This window comes from Pseudonaja textilis, chromosome 5 (genome assembly GCF_049901715.1).
Source record: "Pseudonaja textilis isolate UNSWEBS1 chromosome 5, rPseTex1.2, whole genome shotgun sequence".
Classification (NCBI taxonomy): Eukaryota; Metazoa; Chordata; class Lepidosauria; order Squamata; family Elapidae; genus Pseudonaja; species Pseudonaja textilis.
This window is the reverse complement of record NC_141994.1, coordinates 19,356,177-19,375,872: the sequence shown is the minus strand read 5'-3', so window position 1 is coordinate 19,375,872 and position 19,696 is coordinate 19,356,177. Positions and strand designations below refer to the sequence as shown.

Sequence of the window (19,696 nt, the reverse complement as noted above, 5' to 3'; positions counted from 1 at the left end):
TCTGCTAAATAAATAATTTCCTCAACACTGTCCAACTATTTACAAAGTCTGCACTACTATTACTGTTAATCTTCTCATCACTCCTTATCACCTATCCCCTCCCACTTGTGACTGTATGACTGCAACTTTGTCGCTTGCATCCTAATGATTTTTATTCCTAGTATGATTTGATTGCTTATTATACCCTATGACTATTATTAAGTGTTGTATCTGATGATTCTTGATGAATGTATCTTTGTCCAATCACGCTTGGCCAATAAAAGAATTCTATTCTATTCTATGTATGAAGAACAGTTGCACAAATTTGAAATGTCTAGACTAGAGAAAAGAAGGACTACGGGCGACATAGTAGCAGTGCTCCAATGTTTGAGGGGCTGCTACAAAGAAGTGAGAGCCAAGCTATTCCCCAAAGCACCTGAAGGCAGGAGAAGAAGCAATGGATGGAAACTAATCAAGGAGAGAAGCAACCTAGAACTAAGGAGAAATTTCTTGATAGTGAGAACCATTAATCAGTGGAACAACTTGCCTTCAGAAGTTGTGGAAGCTCCATCACTGGAGATTTTCAAGAAGAAATTGGATAGCCATTTGTCTGAAATGGGTTGGGTCTTGGGCCTCCAAGTTCCTTCTAACTCTTTTATTCTGTAGTCTATATTTTTACTGTATTTTTGTTCCACTCCAGGGTGGTGAAGGAAGTGAGATATTTATCTTTCCTTCCTCACTCCATTGCCCAGATACCAGCTCAAGGTGAGGCAGGTGGAAAAGAGAGATAAACTTTGTGAGAATGGGAGTTGCTGTGTAGATGACTTGTTTTTATGTTGGACTGTGAATTTATGGATTATTAGCATTTGATACATTTATGTCTTCTTTTCCAAAAGCACTTTGACTCACTAGTCAACTTAAACAATTCATAGAGAACAAAAGCAAGAATACCATACTAAAATATTGTAAAGTAAAATCAAGTGGTAGTTTACATTTTCCTGTACAGCAAATCAGTTCATTCCAAATGAGAATACTGATGGTGCTTCATCACTGGAGGTTTTTAATCCTTGGTTGTCTAAACAGAGGCATAGAATCAAAATCTTGTGAACTTTTAGTACCGCTTTATAAACCCTCTGTAAGACCACACATGGAATACTGCATCCAGTTTTGGTCACCACATTACAAAAAAGATGTTGAGATTTTGGAAAAAGTGCAAAGAAGAGCAACTATGATGATTAAAGGCCTGGAGACTAAAACCTATGAAGAACAGTTGCAGGATTTGGAGTTGGCTAGTCTAGAGAAAAGAAGGATTAGGGGCAACATGATAGCAGTATTCCAGTATTTGAGAGATTGTCACAAAGAGGAGGAGGTCAACTTATTTTCCAAAGCACCAGAAGAAGAGACAAGAAACAATGGATGGAAACTCATCAAAGAAAGAAGCAACTTAGAACTAAGCAAAAACTTCCTAACGGTGAGAACAATTAACCAGTGGAAGGGCTTGCCTTCAAAAGTTGTGGGTGTTCTACCACTGGAGGTTTTTAAGAAGAAACTGGACATCTGTTTGAAATGGTATAGGATCTCCTGCTTGAGCAGGGGGGCTGGACTAGAAGACCTCCAAGGTCCCTTCCAGCTCTATTCTGATTATGATTCTGATGGGGGGGAAAAAAACCATCTTATTTTCTGGATCAGTTCTCATACAGACCTGTTGGAAGATGTTCGCTTCTGTCTATATAGGATGTATTTCTCAAATGAAGGCAACTATACAGATTGATGAGAGGAAAAAAATGAATTTCAACAACTGTAGAATCAGGTTGCAACCTAACAAAATTGGCAAAAGTGAAGGGGTTCTGAATACTTTCAGGATACTTTCAAGAACATGTCTCAGGAAATGTTGCAGGATCCATTCTGAGTCCGCCATCAGATGTTTGACCCCCAGTGACCGACTCAGATTGGATCCTGCAGTCGGTAGTTCCATGAATATTGATAAGGGTAGTATGTGGTTTTATGCAATGATGTGCAAAATATCCTTTAACCAAATTTATCAAATTTAATCAAATGAGAGCCGGTTTGGTGTAATGGTTAACACATCAGACCAGTGGTGGGATTCTATTTTTTTTATTACTGGTTCTGTGAATGTGGTTTGGTAGGTGTGGTAGGGGAAGGTTACTGCAAAATCCCCATTCCCTCCCAACCCCACTAACCTGCTTTCCAGCTCCGTTCTCCTGTGCAGGCCAAAGAAGACCCAGCCAATCAGCTGGGACTCAGGAGGTGGAGAAGAAATGGGGGCGGGGCCAGTCAGAGGTGGGATTTACCAGTTCTCCAAACTACTCAAAATTTCCGCTACCGATTCTCCAGAACTGGTCACACCCTGCTGAATACCACCTCTGCACCAGATAGAAAACGAGAGGCCCTAAGTTCTAGTCTTATTTTAGGCATCAAAGCCAATTGGATGACTTTCAGGCACTCCCTCTCCCTCAGCCCAACCCCCCTGACAGGCTCATTGTTGTTGGGAAAATAGGAGGAGGAAGGAATATTGGACATATTCACCATCTTAACCTGTTTATAAAAATAAAAGGGTGAGATATAAACAAACAAAGAAGTAAATAAATGTTTTAATCAAAGCATATGGTTTAACCAATTCATTTTGCACTTGTCCAGTGAAAACACGTTGAATTAAACTGGAACTGCTCTTCGATAAACGCAGAATGATTAAGTTGATGGCCGTCCTACTCTTTAAAGAAAAATATAATATATGTATGTATGGAATGAAGTCTACCTCGATCTCTCGCGCACATGACGGTTATTCATGGGAAAATGTTCATTTTTCAACTTTTTCCCCTTTCGTTCCCCCCCCCCCAGAGGGTTAACCCTTTGCAATGGCTGATGGGCAGAGGAAACAAGATTGTGTTGCGTGTGTGAATTGGAACAGGAAAGGTAGATGGAAACCAAAATAAATGGAACTGTTTGTTTTTTTTAATTTTAAAAAAATTTCCCGTGATCCAGGTCACCAAAGCCCTAACACCTAACCTAAGAAAGGGTGGGCCTGTTGTAGAGAAAGGAAGGGAGAGCAGGGAAGTGATGGCAAATTGTAGATAAGTTTGGTGGAATGAAAATAAACAAAGAACTAATGGGAAACTCAAACAAGATAATCACATGGATGAAAGGCTGGTGGGTTTTTTCCCCCCTCTTTCTCCCTCTCTCCTTTTTTCTGTGTGATTCTGTGGGTCAGAGAAGCTAATCCTTTGTGGCTGTCCCCATGGAAAGAAATAGTGGAAACCTGATCTCCGTAGTAAAACATTTAAAGCTCTCCTTGATGCCTGTCTTTGGTTAATGATGGCATTTTATTTACATGATAGGATCAGGTCAAGGCTACCTTAGTCAAATGTTTCACTTCTCCCATTGGCCAACCGGGTGTCTCTGAGGAGCTTTTCAGTGAGAAATAAAAACAACCCATTTCCCACTGTTGTGCTTCCTGCAACTAAGGTCTGGAGATGTGCTTGCCCTAACCCGGAGATACAACTGAGCCTTCAAAACTTATTGTGAGTTATTGCTGCCGTGTGAAAGCATAGAGGGAGGTGTGTTGTGGGTATTTGTTTAATTCATTGTAATTCATTAATCTATCCTTTCTCTCTGTTGGAAGAAATATCCTTCTGGGTTCAGTTCCAAGTGGGGAGAGAGACACTGGAAACATGGAGGCTGTTTGGAAAGATGGTTTAATGGTGGACGGGACCACCTGGTTTGAAGTCCTCGGTAGCTGACCACATGGAGTGGAGAGTGAAATATATTTATACCAGTAGTGGGATTCAAACTTTTTACTACTGGTTCTGTGGGTGAGGCTTTGTGGGCGTGGCATGGCTTGATGGGCGTGGCTTGGTGGGCATGGCAGGGGAAGATTACTGCAAAATCCCCCTTCCCTCCCCACCCCACTAACCTGCTTTCCAGCTCCGTTCTCCTGTGCAAGCCAACCAAAGAAGACCCAGCCGATCAGCTGGGACTCAATGGGAGGCAGACAATAGATGAGGGTGGGGCCAGTCAGAGGTGGGATTTGCCGGTTCTCTGAACTACTCAAAATTTCTGCTACCAGTTCCCCAGAACCTGCTGAATACTATCTGATTTGTACCCTTTCTTGGGCTTTGAATGTGCTTCCTGTTCCTGTGAAAGAAATGTATTCTGATTTATTGTCAGACTTCCACGGGGCCATGCAGAGGTAACTTTGTAGGTTGTCTTGAGTCTCAGGCTCAGCTGAATCTTGCTGGGTGATGTAGTCTTCCCAGGTGCCATGTGGTGAGATGGACCCTATTATGTCCTAAGGGTGAAGGTCTTTTGTGTTATAGATAGGATGGCCCAGCCTTTTTGAGTCTATTAACAAAGGTGGGAGCTGTTTTCCAAGAGCATGTTTCTCCTTTTCTCATCCACGGAAGTATAATATTCTGCCTTTTTAATATTTCTTAGGATATTTCATTCTTCTAGGAGAAAGGTGGGTGCTAAATTTCTACATCTCCAAGCCCTCAAATATTCCATCCTCCATTTTTCCTTACAGCAACTATCATCTCGGGTCATCTAGCGGGCTTCAAAGTCAAGCGAGAACTTGAGTTTCAGCCCCAAAAAGCCCAGTCCAACACCTTCACCAACTCCATTTTGTCATGTAGTATTTATTTAATAACAATTAACTCTCAGTGTGAACTCATTAGAGCAAGGGTCTTCAAACTTGGCAAGTTTAAGACTTGTGGACTTCAACTCCCAGAATTCCTGAGCTAACCTGACCAGAGGAGGAATTCTGGGAGTTGAAGTTCACAAGTCTTAAAGCTGTCAAATTTGAAGACCCCGGTCTTCAAATATTATAAACTCTGTACAGATTTCCAAGAATGGGGTCATGGTGTGTTGGGGAATTCTGGGAGTTGAAGTCCATGAGTCTTAAAGTTGCCAAGTTTGGAGTGTCTTGGACTATCTATCTAATCGCCTTTTCTCATCTTTTTCACATGGCTTCAGTTGTCCATCTCATCCTGTGAGCAACCCTTACTGAAACATATTCCACTGTTGTCCCTAATTTTCTTTCTTTCTTCTGAAAAGTTACGATCTCTGTGAAATTATTTCTGGGATTTGTTCTTTTCCCACTTTACCTAGGAAACAGAAAAAGCATACTGTATATTGATTGATAAAGCATGTTGAAATGCAAATTGCTTTTCTCGATGCTGTGTTTACAGGAAAAAATAGACATTTGTAGGTCTTCGCAGGCGGGAGGATGACCAGATCACCTGAGGACTATTCTTTCTATGCAGAGTCACCACTTCCTCTCTCAGAAAACTTTTCACTGAATAAGAGATCAGGACTAAAAACTGAAGGGTTTATATTGGAAGCATTTATTCCAGGCTCTAGGACAGTGAGGGCGAACCTTTTTCTTGTGGTATACCAAAAGCGCGCAGGCGTGCTGGCACCCACAATGCAATGCGCCCTGCCCTCCCCTTTGTATGCACATGCAACACCCCCGCCCTGCCCCCTGACCTGCACTGCACATGCATCTGCCTCTCAGCTGATTTTTGGCCTGTGTGAGGTTGTTTTTGCCCTCCAGGGAAGCCTCTGCAGCCTCGGGAGGCAGCAAAATGGGCCTTCCGGAAATACCGGAAGTGCCTGTTTTCAGCCTCCAGAGGGCCTCCGGAGCCCAGGGGAGGCCACTATTGCCCTCCCGGAAGCTCAAGGGAAGCCTCTGGAGCCTTGGGAGGCTGAAAACGGTCCCATTTCGGCACTTCCGGTATTTCCAAAAGGCTCAAATGGGCTGAAAATCAGCTGGAAGACATACGCATGTGCAGTTCATGTAAGTTTGGCTGAGGCTCATGCGCCAAAGGTTCGCCATCAAGGGCTCTAGGACCTACCTAGGTATCACGCCACACTTGATATTTGCAAAGGCTTTCCTTAAAAAAAAAAAAACCCTTATAGAAACTGAATTAAAATTCCTTGAGATGTCAAATCTCAGCCTTGGTTCTCCCTGCTTTAAATTCTCACTACCCTCACAGCTGTGTAAGCATCTATAATACCCCAGAGACCATGGCCATGTCAGGAAAAGACAGACTCTGAGGTCCGCCAGCCTTAACCTCTGCCCAGGATTGGTGAGGCCTCCAGGTTCTCACACGGGCAGCAGAAGGGAGCAGAGGGCAACGGTTACAAGGGGAACGCAGCTGGCAAACTACAGATGAAGTAAAAGGACAAGAAGAAGAAAAAGCAGAAGATAAAATGATCATGGTTTTTTTCCATCACTGTGCTGGAAAGAAAAGAGAAAGCACCCAAAAGCTGAACTTTAATCAAACAGTGGTTGAAACTTTGATCAAAAGCACATAACAGGTAGTCCTCGACTTATAACCACCACAATCGAGCCCAAAATGACTTGTGGTTAAGTGAGATAGTGGTTAAGTGAGTTTTGCCTCTCATGTTATGACCTTTCTCGACACAGTTTGTGGAGGGAATCACTGCCGCTGACAAGCCGGTGGTGTGGTTTCCTGGCTTCCCCAACAGATTTTGCTGGTCGAAAAGGGATCGCGTGACCTTGGGCAGCAGCAACGGTCGTAAGTATGAAGCATTTTTGCTAAGCATCTGAATTTTGATCGCAGGACCATGGGGAGGCCACAAAGGTCGTAAGTGTGAAACTGTGTCCAAATTGCGCAGTAGTTGTAAGTGTGAAAAATGGCCATAACTCGCTTTTCCAGGGCTGTTGTAACTTTGAACTGTCACTATATAAACTGATGTAAGTCGAGGACCACCTGTAGTCCACAACTTACAGCCACAATTGAGTTCAATATTTCCATCGCGAAGTGAGAAAGTTAAGTAATTTTTGCCACGTTTTATGACCTTTCTTGCCACTGTTGTTAAGCAAATCATTGCTGTTAAGTGAATCTGGCTTCCTCATGGACTTTGCTTAGCAGAAGGTAACACAAGGTGATCACGTGACCCCAGGACACTGCAACGGTCATAAATATGAACCGGTTGCCCAGAATCTGAATTTTAATCACAGAACCACGGGGATGATACAACAGTCTGTGAAAAACAATTGTGCGTCCCTTTTTTCAGTGATGTTGTAACTTCATCACAAAATGAATCGGTGTAAGTTGAGGGCTACCTGCAATGGGACATAATGAAATATTTTGCTGCTGGTAAATAAACATCATTTTGCTGCAGTAAACAGAGCTGTGAAAATATTTACAGACCCCTCACATCCCAGACATAAACTGTTTCAACTCCTTCCCTCAAAACGACGCTATAGAGCCCAGCACACCAGAACAACTAGACACAAGGACAGTTTTTCCCCGAAGGCCATCACTCTGCTAAACAAATAATTCCCTCAACACTGTCCAACTATTACCAAGTTTGCATTACTATTACTATTAATCTTCTCATCGCTCCTTATCACCCATCCCCTCCCACTTGTGACTGTATGACTGTAACTTTGTCGCTTGTATCCTTACAATTTATATTGTCTCTTTCCTAGTATGATTTCATTGCTTATTGTACCCTATGACTATTACTAAGTGTTGTACCTTATGATTCTGGACTCTTGATGAATGTATCTTTTCTTTTATGTACCCTGAGAGCATTTGCACCAAGACAAATTCTTTGTGTGTCCAATCACACTTGGCCAATAAAGAATTCTATTCTGTTCTATTCTATTCTATTCCTATTTATATTGATTGTTTCTTAGTATTATTTGATTGCTTATTGTACCCTGTGACTATGATTAAGTGTTGTACCTTATGATTCTTGATGAATGTATCTTTTCTTTTATGTATACTGAGCGTTTTTGCACCCAGACAAATTCCTTCTGTGTCCAACCACACTTGGCCAATAAATAAAGAATTCTATATGTAAGTTTCACCCATCAAGCATAATTCCACAAATCTCTTCATACTGCTGGCACGATTATTCTCAAAAGCCTCTTGTTAAGGGTGAAGTAGGCATGATGCTAAGCTCATTAGGAGGGGGAACCAAGCCAATATTGTAGCAAGCAGATGATTAATAATGAAGATTTACAACCAAGGTATGCGATGTCAGTTGGTGTTTTGAAACAAAAAAAAGCTGGAATGAAGGGAACCTGTCGTGCCACCATCAGAGTCTGAATCTGCGGGGGAAGATGAGCTGGAACAACAGCAGACAGAGAGCGAGAGGGTGGCTCCATTGGCCTTGGAGGAAACTGGGGAAGGGCAGAGTCAGTCCAGGCAAGACTTCTCTGAATTAGTAAGGCCTGCAGACAGGGAGGAGCAGGAGAAACAGAGCTCAGGAGAAGAGTAAGGACCACCCCCTCCTGATCCGAGAGTATGGAGAGAAGAGAGAAGGCAAGAACAACGCAGACTGAGCCGGCTCTGAAGGAGGAGAGTTCCCCGCCCCCCTCTTCAAGTCACACCTGGGGACTGAGTTGTAAGGAGGTGCTGGTGGGAGGGGCCTTTGTCAGGAACAAGCCTTGAATCTGTGGAGCCTTGTGTGCACTTGCTGACCTGGAGGTTACTGTTTGGCTAAACCTGACTTATTGGACTGCTTGACTAACCTGGCTTACTGGACTACTCGCAGCCAGAAGATGCTGAAGATGCATGTGAGAGCTTTGCTCCAGGATTTGTAGTAAAAGTGGGGACGTTTGGGGGGCAAAGTTGGATCATTAAAGAGGAGTTAGACCTGTTCTTTGGCTGTGTTGCTTAAGTGCCACGCCCTGGATCATCACAGGAGCAATTTTGGTTGTGGTTGATATCTCCAAGAAAGAGGGTTTATCAGTTGTTCTACTTAGCTATAGATCCTCTGGCTCTTTCTTCACTCACATTAATTTGGGGGAATGTTCATTTAGTTGGAAATGATTCATGGGCTGACTCTCTACTCAGTGTTTCCACTTTGGTCACTTGAGGGTGCATGGAGTTCAACTCCCAGAATTCCCCAGGCAGCTGGGGAGTTATGGGAGTTGAAGTCCTCGCATCTTTTCCTCATACAAAAAGTTTTTTATTTTTAACAACAAACATAGACAAATACAAACATAAAACAACTAAATAAAACCATCTTTCAATTGTACAGTGTGTCGATTGGTGCATGATTCTTGTGCACAATATGTATAGTCTTTTCCTCTTGAATTTACATTTGCATTCATATAACATTAATCAACTTTCTTTTTTTTAATTTTTATTGGTTTTTAAGACAAACAAACAAACAAAACATAAAAACATCAAGCCATCTTCCATATATATATATATACACACACACACACACACACACAAACAGTGTGCCGGTTGGTTTACAAATTGTTTTGTGCTTCCATTTTGTAGTCTTCAATTACAATTACATTGTATATATTGTCATATTTTCAATCAAGTATTAAATACATTAATATCATTGTTAATCAATCATTTGACTATACTTTTATTCATTCATGTTTCACGAAATAATCATATTTTACTTAGTTTGTTTTTGTAACAGTATCATATTATCATCTCAAATCTATCCTACAATCATTTTGTAGATATAATAAGAAAAGAATACATCTTTATATATTTATTATTTTCTAAGAATCTACATATTTCATTACCATGTTTTATTGTCTAACTATTGATAGAATAGATCTCAAATTTTATAAAATTGTTTATCATCTTGTTCTCTGATTTCAAATATCAATCTACTCATTTCAGCACATTTCAATATTTTCATAATGATTTCCTCCTGTGATGGTATTTTCTCATTTTTCCAGTTTTTAGCAAATACAATCCTAGCCACTGTTAATACATTTACAATCAGGTATTTCAATTCTTTAGTATATATTTCAGGTAGAATTCCCAATAAAAATATCTCTGGTTTCAAATCTATATACTTTTTTGTCATTTTTTCCAACCACATGTGGATTTTAGTCCAATATGTTTTAGCATCCACACAAGTCCACCACATATGGTAATATGAGCCAGGTGTCTGATGACATTTCCAACATTTTTTGGATTTGTTCTTGAACATTCTTGTTATTCTTGTCAGGGGAAAATGCCACCTGTAAAACATCTTATACAAATTTTCTGGTTTCTCTTCAGATCGCATTAATCAACTTTCCATGTCATATTATATTATTATTACACCACCATTAGATTTTAGTTTCGAATCCACATTATTCTTTAGAGCAGATCTCAGTTCTTACCAATTTTAATTCATATTAAAAGTCATTCTATAATAATCAATTATAACATATCATTACTGTTAAATTATACTTTAATTTTCCACTTTTCTATCTAACCATTGGTAAAATAAATCCCATATCTTAAAATATTCTTTTTCTTCTTGCTCTCTAATTGCTAATGTTAATCAACCCATTTCTGCACATTCCATTATTTTCTTAATCACCTCCTCCTCTATTGGAATTTTCTCATTTTTTTTCTCATTTTTCCAATTTTGAGCAAATACAATTCTAGCTGCAGTTAAAACATTAATAATCAAGTATGTCGGTTCTCTGTTATAACCTTCGGGTAAAATTCCCAATAAAAATATCTTTGGTTTCAAATCTATATGCTGTTTTGTCATTTCAACCTTTAAGAAACCCAGGTTTTATCATGGCTTTGATAATGCCAGAAATATATGGTAGGGAGGTAGAGGTGCTTTTCCCAATGTGACAATGAACACCTAATGCTCCGTGTCAGACAATATGAATAGCATTTCCTATTGTTTCAGCGTTTGTCTGGGATCACAATTGGTTGAAATGTGCATCTGACTCAGTGGTGGTATTCAATTTTTTTTACTACCGGTTCTGTGGGCGTGGCTTGGTGGGTGTGGCAGGAAAAGGATACTGTAAAATCTCCATTCCAATCTCATTCCTGGCGGAAGATTACTGCAAAATCCCCATTACCTCCCCACCCAGGGGTGGGATTCTACCAGTTTGCACCTATTTGCTAGAACCGGTTGTTAACATTCTAAGCAGTTCAGAGAACCGGTTGTTAGAAGAAATTATTGGCCTAATCCTGTAAGGAAGGCAGGAAGGAAACATTCTGGTGTTGCTTACAGAAACTGCCTCTCCATTAATCCTTATTACATTCTTGGCAGGACTAGACTTCCTGTCTCAGGAACTTCTCTGGAGTTTTTTTTCCCCTCCTTTGCTGGTACTTTGCTTGTGTGGAGTGACCATTCAAAGTTACAATGGCACTGAAAAAAGTGACTTATGGCCGTTTTTCACACTTACAACTGTTGCAACATCCCCACAGTCATGAGAGGCCAGGCAAGGAGATGCGTGCCTCGATGTGAGTGATATTGACTTGGCCACACCTTGCCAATAACATGACCACCAAGCCACGTCCACTCAGTCACATGATCACCAAGCCATACCCACCAATTAAGCCATGCCCACAGAACCAGTTGTTTAAAAATTAGAATCCGACCCCTGTCTCCACCCCACTAACCTGCTTTCCAGCTCCATTCTCCTGTGCAGGGCAACAAAATAAGACCCAGCTGATCAGCTGGGACTTAATGGAAGGCACAGAAGAGATGGGGGTGGGGCCAGTCCGAGGTGGGATTTGCCTGTTTTCTGAACTACTCAAAATTTCCTCTACCGGTTCTCCAGAACCTGTCAGAACTGGCTGAATACCACCTCTGGTCTGACTGGGTCTGCAAGATGAATTAGCTCCCAGGTATAACACTGAAAATATTTCTGTGGTTCACCAATTTTTACCAGAATAATCATGTGATTTTTTTAATGGACTGATTGCGTTTAAGCTATCACACAATTCAAAAGCTCAGCAAAGAAAGTCATATTGTTATGTGGGTGGAAATGTTATCCTGTTTGCTGTTATTTCTTGTTTGAAATCCATTCCATGAAACGGGTGGGGAACCAAGCCCTTTGATGATATGCGGACTTCAACTCCCAGAATTCCTGAGCCAGCTGACTCAGGAATTCTGGGAGTTGAAGTCCGCAAGTCATAAAAAGGTCATAAAAGGGTCATAGAGTCATAGAGTCATAAAAGGGGACATGATTCTCCACCCCTGCCTTAAAACCAGTTTATGGCAGATTTAGCCCTGGAATCAATTCCTGGTTTGAAGCATGATTGACATATATGCCTTGATGAGCATAACAGACCATGTTGCCTTCTGGTTTCCCAACAGGTCACCCAGATTGACCAAAAATTACATGACATCTTGGATACTCTTCAGATCCAGCTTGGGAAGCGATCACCGGTTCTGGCTTCATCTTCATCTAAGTGACTGCAGATCATATTAGCTTCTGAACCAGAAGATGTAAACTCATCTGAACCATCTTTGCTTCCTTTTCCCATTTCATACGTTACCAGAGTTGATGATGAGTTCCAAACGGCGCCATGAGGACCACTGGGATGAAACCGGTCCCCGCCTACCATTCTGTTTAAGCCATGTTCCTTTCTTACATTCGCTTCATGCATCGTGAGATAGAATCAACCTGTTGGAGAAGTCTTACAGGAATTAATAAATTGCCAGGAAGAGCAAAGGATTTCTCCTGGCTGCAGTAGTGGGCTGCAACCGGTTTAACAACTAGTTTGGCTAGCGCCTGCCCACAACATTCAAAAACCTCCCATTTTAAGCTTAAAAACTTACCTTCTATGTCAGCGCTGGTGAGTAAAACAGCTGAGGCGTGGCAATCCACCGTGCCACACGAATCAGCTGAGTTTAAAAAATGGAAATATGGGACAGGAAAGGGCAGGGGAAGATAGGCGGGGCCAACTGCTCACCAGAACTACCAGTTCGCTAGAACCAGTCTGAACTGGTATTGGCCCATCACTGCCCAGCTGTAAGACTCGATTAGTTCTATGTCCAAAAATGAATTCTTGGACAGGGAAACCTCTGAGCGACCATCTCCACATCTGGATGCTACTTGCAGGGAGGGAAACACCATCTGGTTCGTGCTGATATGTGCATTATAGGGTTGAACTCAAATGCGGTGCCTTAGCTCAAAGTTTCAGACTGACACTTCTTACTCGGAGTAGAAAGTAACTTTGATAAAATTACCACGAGTCATTAATAGGTTTCCTGAAGTCCTCAACCATTTTTTTTAATTATTTCTTGCTTCCATAATATGGATTGAAGCATTCTTAGGATTAAGAACTATACGTGCTTCTAGTACACATATAAGGTAAAGGTAAAGGTTCCCCTCGCACATATGTGCTAGTCATTTCCAGCTCTAGCGGGGTGCTGCTCATCTCCATTACAAAGCCGAAGAGCCAGCACTGTCCGAAGACGTCTCCGTGGTCATGTGGCTGGCATGACTAAATGCCAAAGGTGCATGGAACGCTGTTACCTTCCCACCAAAGGGGTCCCTATTTTTCTCCTTGCATTTTACATGCTTTCGAACTGCTAGGTTGGCAGAAGCTGGGACAAGTAATGGGAGCTCACTCCATTAGGTGGTGCTAGGGATTTGAACCGCCGAACTGCCGACCTTTCTGATCGACAAGCTCAGCGTCTTGGCCACTGAGCCACTGCATCCCTTTTAGCACACACATACGCACACACAAATCATCAAAGGCAAGGAAAGCACTTGTACAAATCTTTAACCTTTACAAAGATACCCCTTCCTTCTTTCTGTAATTGTGAATGTTTCTTCACGTTTAATAAACATACTGTATATACTTCCTTTTTTGCATTAATGCACAAATAAAATTTAAAAATCAATAGCAACAAACTGGTGCAAACAAGAGAAATAGAAATATCGATCTATTTCCTTATTACAAAGACATTTAGAAAAACATATGCTGCCTGTTAACAAGCAACGTGATAAATAACATTGCAGAATCCAATCTGGATCAATCATTGAGACCAAAGGTTTAGACTTCTGAGGTTTCGGACTCGTTCTGAAACCCATCCTCAGGGAATTTTTCTCTATCAGAAATTGTCAACACATTCCAGATTAAATCTCTGCTCCTGGTGACCGACCCAGATTGGATCCTGCCTTGGTGGCACAGTGGTTAGAGTGCTGATTGCCACTTCTGCTGATTGCCAGCTGCCTGCAATTTGGTAGTTTGAATCTCACCAGGCTCAAAGTTGACTCAGCCTTCCATTCTTCCGAGGTGGGTAAAATGAGAACCAAAAATTGTTGGGGGCCATAGGCTGACTCTGTAAAACCACTTAGAGAGGGCTGTAGAGCGCTATAAAGCAGTATATAAGTCTAAGTGCTAAGTGCTATTGCTATTATCCTAGGACACATATGATAAAAAATGATAAATAATCTACATCTAATAGATTTTTAAAAAAATTTAAAATTAAAAAAAAATTAAATTAAATTTTTTTAAAAAGTTTTCAAAAGAGTGTGTGGGATATTCCACGTATGGCTATTTAATGGATATTGATTTGCACTTTTATTTTTCGTTCGTTGGCTTGTTTTATTTATGTAGTTCATTTTGTTGACAGCTTGGCCATATTCTATATCAGTGAGAAGAACCTGACCAGTGTTGCGATTCAAAACCAGTAGTGGGATTCAAACTTTTTACTACTGGTTCTGTGGGTGTGGCTTGGTGAACATGGCAGGGGAAGGATACTGCAAAATCCCCATTCCCTCCCCACCCCACTAACCTGCTTTCCAGCTCTGTTCTCCTGTGCAGGGCAACCAAGGAAGACCCAGCCGATCAACTGGGACTCAATAGGAGGTGGAGAATAGATGGGGTCAGGGCCAATCAGAGGTGGTATTTGGTGGTTCTCCAAATTACTGAAAATGTTCGCTACCGATTCTGTAGAACCGGTCAGAACCGGCTGAATACCACCTCTGAACCTCACACACTCTCTGAGAAATCTTGCAAGAGAGCTAAGCAATCTATTTTCCTCTCAGCAATTGTTGTTTGTGAATGAGCTAGGAGGACTTTGAAAATCAAAGAAAAGCACAAGTGATGTGAACACATTTTTATAGCTGGAGGTAGTCCCAAGGATCCGTTTAAAGTTAATTCGGAAGACAAACTCAAGTGTGCAAAAGCTGTGCCTTTGTTTCAATGGACTTTTTCTCTCTTTTGCATCCCACGGGAACCTTAGGCGACGGACTCACATAATTGTTCAACTTCATGCTGCCTCCTGTAATCGCTGGCTCTGTCTAAAGAAGCAAACTGCTATCCACAACCCAAGAAAACAGTGTTGTTGTTTTGTTTTTAGAATTGTGCATCAGAGACAAATGCTGACGAAAATCTGGTTCGGGTTCATAAGCCAACTGCATATCATGTTCACTAATAAAACAGCAGTTTAGTTCAGATTTAAGCGCGTAAGAATCCTTGGGCAATGGAGACGCTGAGCATCAATTCATTTCACTTATCCAGCAATCATGAAACTCAGCTTAGCTGTTGCGCCAAACTTTGCTCCTACCTGAACAAGATCTGGGCCCACATAAGTTAGGGAGAGCTGCACATTTGATATCATATTGCCTTGAATGTTCATAAACCTTCAGGTTTTTTATGCATTCAAATAAACCTCCCTTTTTAGGACCCCGTAGTCCCTTTTTGGGATGGAGTCAAGGCGACTGGATGGAATTGAGTGTTTACTGCCCTTCCTGACACCTATGCAGAGTTCACAGCAATTTTTTTTTCCTTTGCACCCTGATAAACATTTGCTTCCTCCTAGGATTAAACTCTCAACCTTCTGAGTGGGAGGCAACCATCTCCACCACTAGGCTATCGGGCCAGTCTTTTTTTTTTATTGTATGCAATTTTTTAATGCATTCAACTTTGGCTTAAATCAGGGAATCATTGTAAATATTAAAAATAAAAATTTTAATTAAAAAACCATTGGCTTCAATCATCAGTAATAGTTGGGGAGGGAAGGAATGTGGAAAGAAGGAAGGAGTTTTACTTTAGGGATACAAGAGGCCAAACCTGAGAACCACAGAACCCATAGAATCAGAGGGCTGGAAGGGATCTTGCAGGTCTTCTAGTCCAGTGGTCGCCAACCAGTGGTCCATGAGAAAACTTTGGTGGTCCGCAGAGAAATGTCCCCCCCAAAGCAATTAATCCAGGCTGCACAGGAACACAAGGCTGGGTCACCCACATGGCCCGTGGGGACACAAGGCTTGCGAACAACACAAGGTAATGAGGGAAGGGGGGAAAGGGCGGAGGGGAGGGAACTTGGTCACGCGCCTGGCCACCGGGCTGCTTCTTTCCGCTTCTTTCTTCTTCTGCTCTTAGCTGCACACAAGGAAAGCTGCAAAAGTCTTTCTTTCTCTCCCCCAAACTCAGCCAGAAACGATGTCAGATGGGTGGACATTGTGCGCGCATGCATGGGGGGCACACATCGCCTTCTGGGTGCTGGCATGCGAGCGCGAGCATGCAAATGCACGCACACGTTTTGGCACAGGAGCCCAAAAAGCCACCACTGGTGTAGGGTTTCCTGCCTAGGCAGGGGGTTGGATTAGAAGACCTCCAAGGCCCCTTCCAACTCTGTTACTCTATTCTATTCTGTTCTGTTCTGTTCTATTCTATTCATTCTTCTATTCCATAAAGATTGTGGTCTTCAAAGGATTCTCTTTGTCCTAATCATAACCTCAAAGATTGTATTTTTATTTTATTTTATGTTTTCTTTATTTCTTCCCTTTTCCAAAGCCCACCCCTAAAAGAAAGGAGTGTGGGAATGGTAACCAGGAGTTGGTCTCTCTTTTTTTTTTTCAAACCTGGCTGCTCCTTGAGTGCCAGATCTTTCAATGTTTTCCTGCCAAATTTCCAACTGGAGAATCCCAGAGATGAATCATATAACCTTACTGAATTTCGCAACTTCCTCTCTGTTGAGTCTCGTGCTTTGGAAATGACCACTGAAGCACTGGACAATGCTTTACCTGGACATGAAGGTTTTAAAAAAACAACACTGCGACATTGCCACGACCTTTCCCTGGCCCGATGGCCAATGTGCCATGGCCAACTCAACTTGCCTCAGCCAAATCATTGCAGGACAGCTTGCGGCAGCCAACTTGGGACAAGTTGGGACAACTCGCCGCACGACAAGAGTTACATTCATATCAAAGACGTGGTGGAACAGAATCATTAAATAAACAATGGAAGAGGAGGGACAAAATGAAATGTGAATGACAAAAAGTAAAATAAAATTTTAAATTATTTTAAATAATTAAATGGAATTGTCCAACAGCAAGTTGTTCCATGGCGAGTTGGGCATGGTGAGGTGGCCGTGGCGAGTTGGCTATGGCAGGTTGTTCCACTCTGTCCTTGGCTTCCCCACACACACACACACACACACACTTGTGATTTTGGCAACCTGCAAACACTGTCAGGCACTACTTATGGGATGTGTAAATTCTGTTCTAACTCCGTTATTCTGCTGTTCTACTTATTTCAGGAGCTCAAAATGGCTCCAATATCTAATTCAGTTAAAAGAGCACCTGGATTGAACCTTCATGTAAAAGGGGAACAATTGTTCAAGGTTCAAGAAGCTACTATGGAAACAGTCATAGTGAAGAAATCCATTAGACACTAGTTGAGGGAGTAGGAACTGGTTGAGTTGCTGGAATTCTTGTTTTCTCATCCCTTTCCTCTCAAACAAAAATATTGCTAAGGAGAATAAGGGTAGCTCTGCTCCCTTTTTTATTTTAAGCACCTAGCAAAGAGGCCACCCACTACAACATAACAACGCTGGAATTGAAGGAAGGATCCTAAGCACATTGTTAGATCAATACCATTTATCACGCTGTCTTTGGGGAATCTGATAAATATAGCTTAGCCAGGACAAAGGATGAGCATGGACGAGCCTGTCGCCATCACCCCAGGCCCCCACCCTTCTCAACATACACATTTACAATTCTTGACTTCTTCTTTCGGATTATGCCTCTGTGCTGGGCAGCTGGAGCCCCTTCTGACAATGTGTGTTATTGTAATTATTCCTATGATTTATTGCAGACTTCCTGAACTTTTTGCAGAAAAGTAGCAAAAACAGCCTTCAGCGTTTCTGTAGCACTTAGGACCGACCTGCCATTCAAGGTATCGTGTTCTCTCGATCGTTCTGTGTAAGACAAAGTGGATTTGTTCTTCCAATGGCAGATAGTCCGAGGTTGGTGAGGCTAAATCATGTGGTTACTTTGTGACTGGGATTACTGCTGGATCAATATCTCAGATGAAGAACAGATTCACCCAACCTTTTTTTTAAAAAAAATAATAAGTTTTTTATTTTTATACAATCATTCCATCTTCAGTTGAACAGTGTGTTGTGTGGGTACAAGCATCTTGTTAAACAATAATCAAAATTACAACAACCTCCATTACATATAAATTCTACCTATTTAACATAGTAATATCCACCTATTAATTATACTAATTAACACCAATGTTAATCTATTCATTTCCGATTCTCCCAACCTTCTAAGCTAATTGTGGTCTACTCTTCTGATACAGCAGGCCCTTAGACATGTTGGTAGATATGAAAGGACCAGTGGTGGGATTCAAAGAGTTTTACCACAGGTTTGGTGGGTGTGGCTTAATTGGTGGGCATGGCTTGGTAGTCATGTAACAGGCTGGGCGTGGCCAACTCAATATCACTCACATCTCCTCGCCTGGCCTCTCGTGACTGTGGGGATGTTGCAACAGTCGTAAGTGTGAAAAATGGTCATAAGTCACTTTTTTCAGTGCCATTCTAACTTTGAATGGTCACTCCACACAAACAAAGTACCGGCAAAGGAGGAGAAAAAAACTCCAGAGATGTTCCTGAGACAGGAAGTCTAGTCCTGCCAAGAATAAGGGTTAACGGAGAGGCAGTTTCTGTAAGCAACCCCAGAATGTTTCCTTCCTGCCTTCCTTACAGGATTAGGCCAGTAATTTCTTCTAACAACCGGTTCTCCGAAATGCTTAGAATGTTAACAACTGGTTCTAGCGAATAGGTGCGAACTGGTAGAATCCCCCACCCCTGCTATTAGGTGAGGGGGTGCAATGGCTCAGAGGTGAGTAAATGTCCCTAGCTTAGCCTTCTCTCTAGTGTGTACAGGTAGTCCTCAACTTACCACCACCACTGAGCCCAAAATTTATGTTGCTAAGCGAGACAGTTGTTTTGTGAGTTTGGCTTCATTTTTCAACCTTTCTTACCACCATTGTTAAGTGAATCATCTGCAGTTGTTAAGTTAGTCACACGGTTGTAAAGTGAATCTGGCTTCCCCATTGACTTTGCTTGTCAGAAGATCTGCAAAAGGGGATTCCGTGACCCTGGGACACTGCAACCATCATAAATACGAGTCAGTTCGCCAGTTTGCTGTGAAAGCCTGACACACAGACGAACTCAATACACAAGCCTGATGATGGCAGATGAGATTCTGCTGAAACGTCGCTATAACTTTAAAAGCACAACTGTAATGACGTGGGAAAATACCCGAACAAAACTGAATACCATACATATAAATACCCGCAAAAACTTAAGAATATATATATATAATACTTTATTGTCATTGTATATACACAGTGTACACATACAACAAAATTCACATAACACCCAGAGACCAGATCCAACATGCACACACACATGACAATCCCCAAATACCTCCCCACCCACCAAAAATTCCCCACCCCCTAAAAATACACAAGCATCCACAGAACAGACTAAGTAATACTGTCCAACAGCTCACTGATGGTGGTGATTAAGTTCATTGTTAAGTGCAATTGTAGCTCTGGGATAAAAACTATTTAGAAAACGTCAGGTCCGAATTTTAATTGTTCTGTATCTTCTGCCAGAAGGCAACAGTCCACAAAGATTGTGAGCAGGATGGGAACAGTCTCTGAGAATATTGTGCAATTTCTTCAAACAGCAA

At 41.7% G+C, this 19,696-nt stretch overlaps 1 protein-coding gene across 1 annotated transcript in view; it reads left to right on the top strand.

The window, feature by feature from the left end:
* LOC113437229 (potassium voltage-gated channel subfamily KQT member 1-like) overlaps positions 1-13,562 on the top strand; it is a 230,051-nt gene extending 216,489 nt beyond the window's left edge. Inside the window, exon 15 of the mRNA XM_087934235.1 lies at positions 12,067-13,562. Coding sequence (XP_087790361.1) covers positions 12,067-12,165 — 99 coding nt within the window. The 3' untranslated portion in view covers positions 12,166-13,562. The remainder of the gene's footprint in view (positions 1-12,066) is intronic.
* The last annotated feature ends 6,134 nt before the right edge of the window (positions 13,563-19,696 follow it).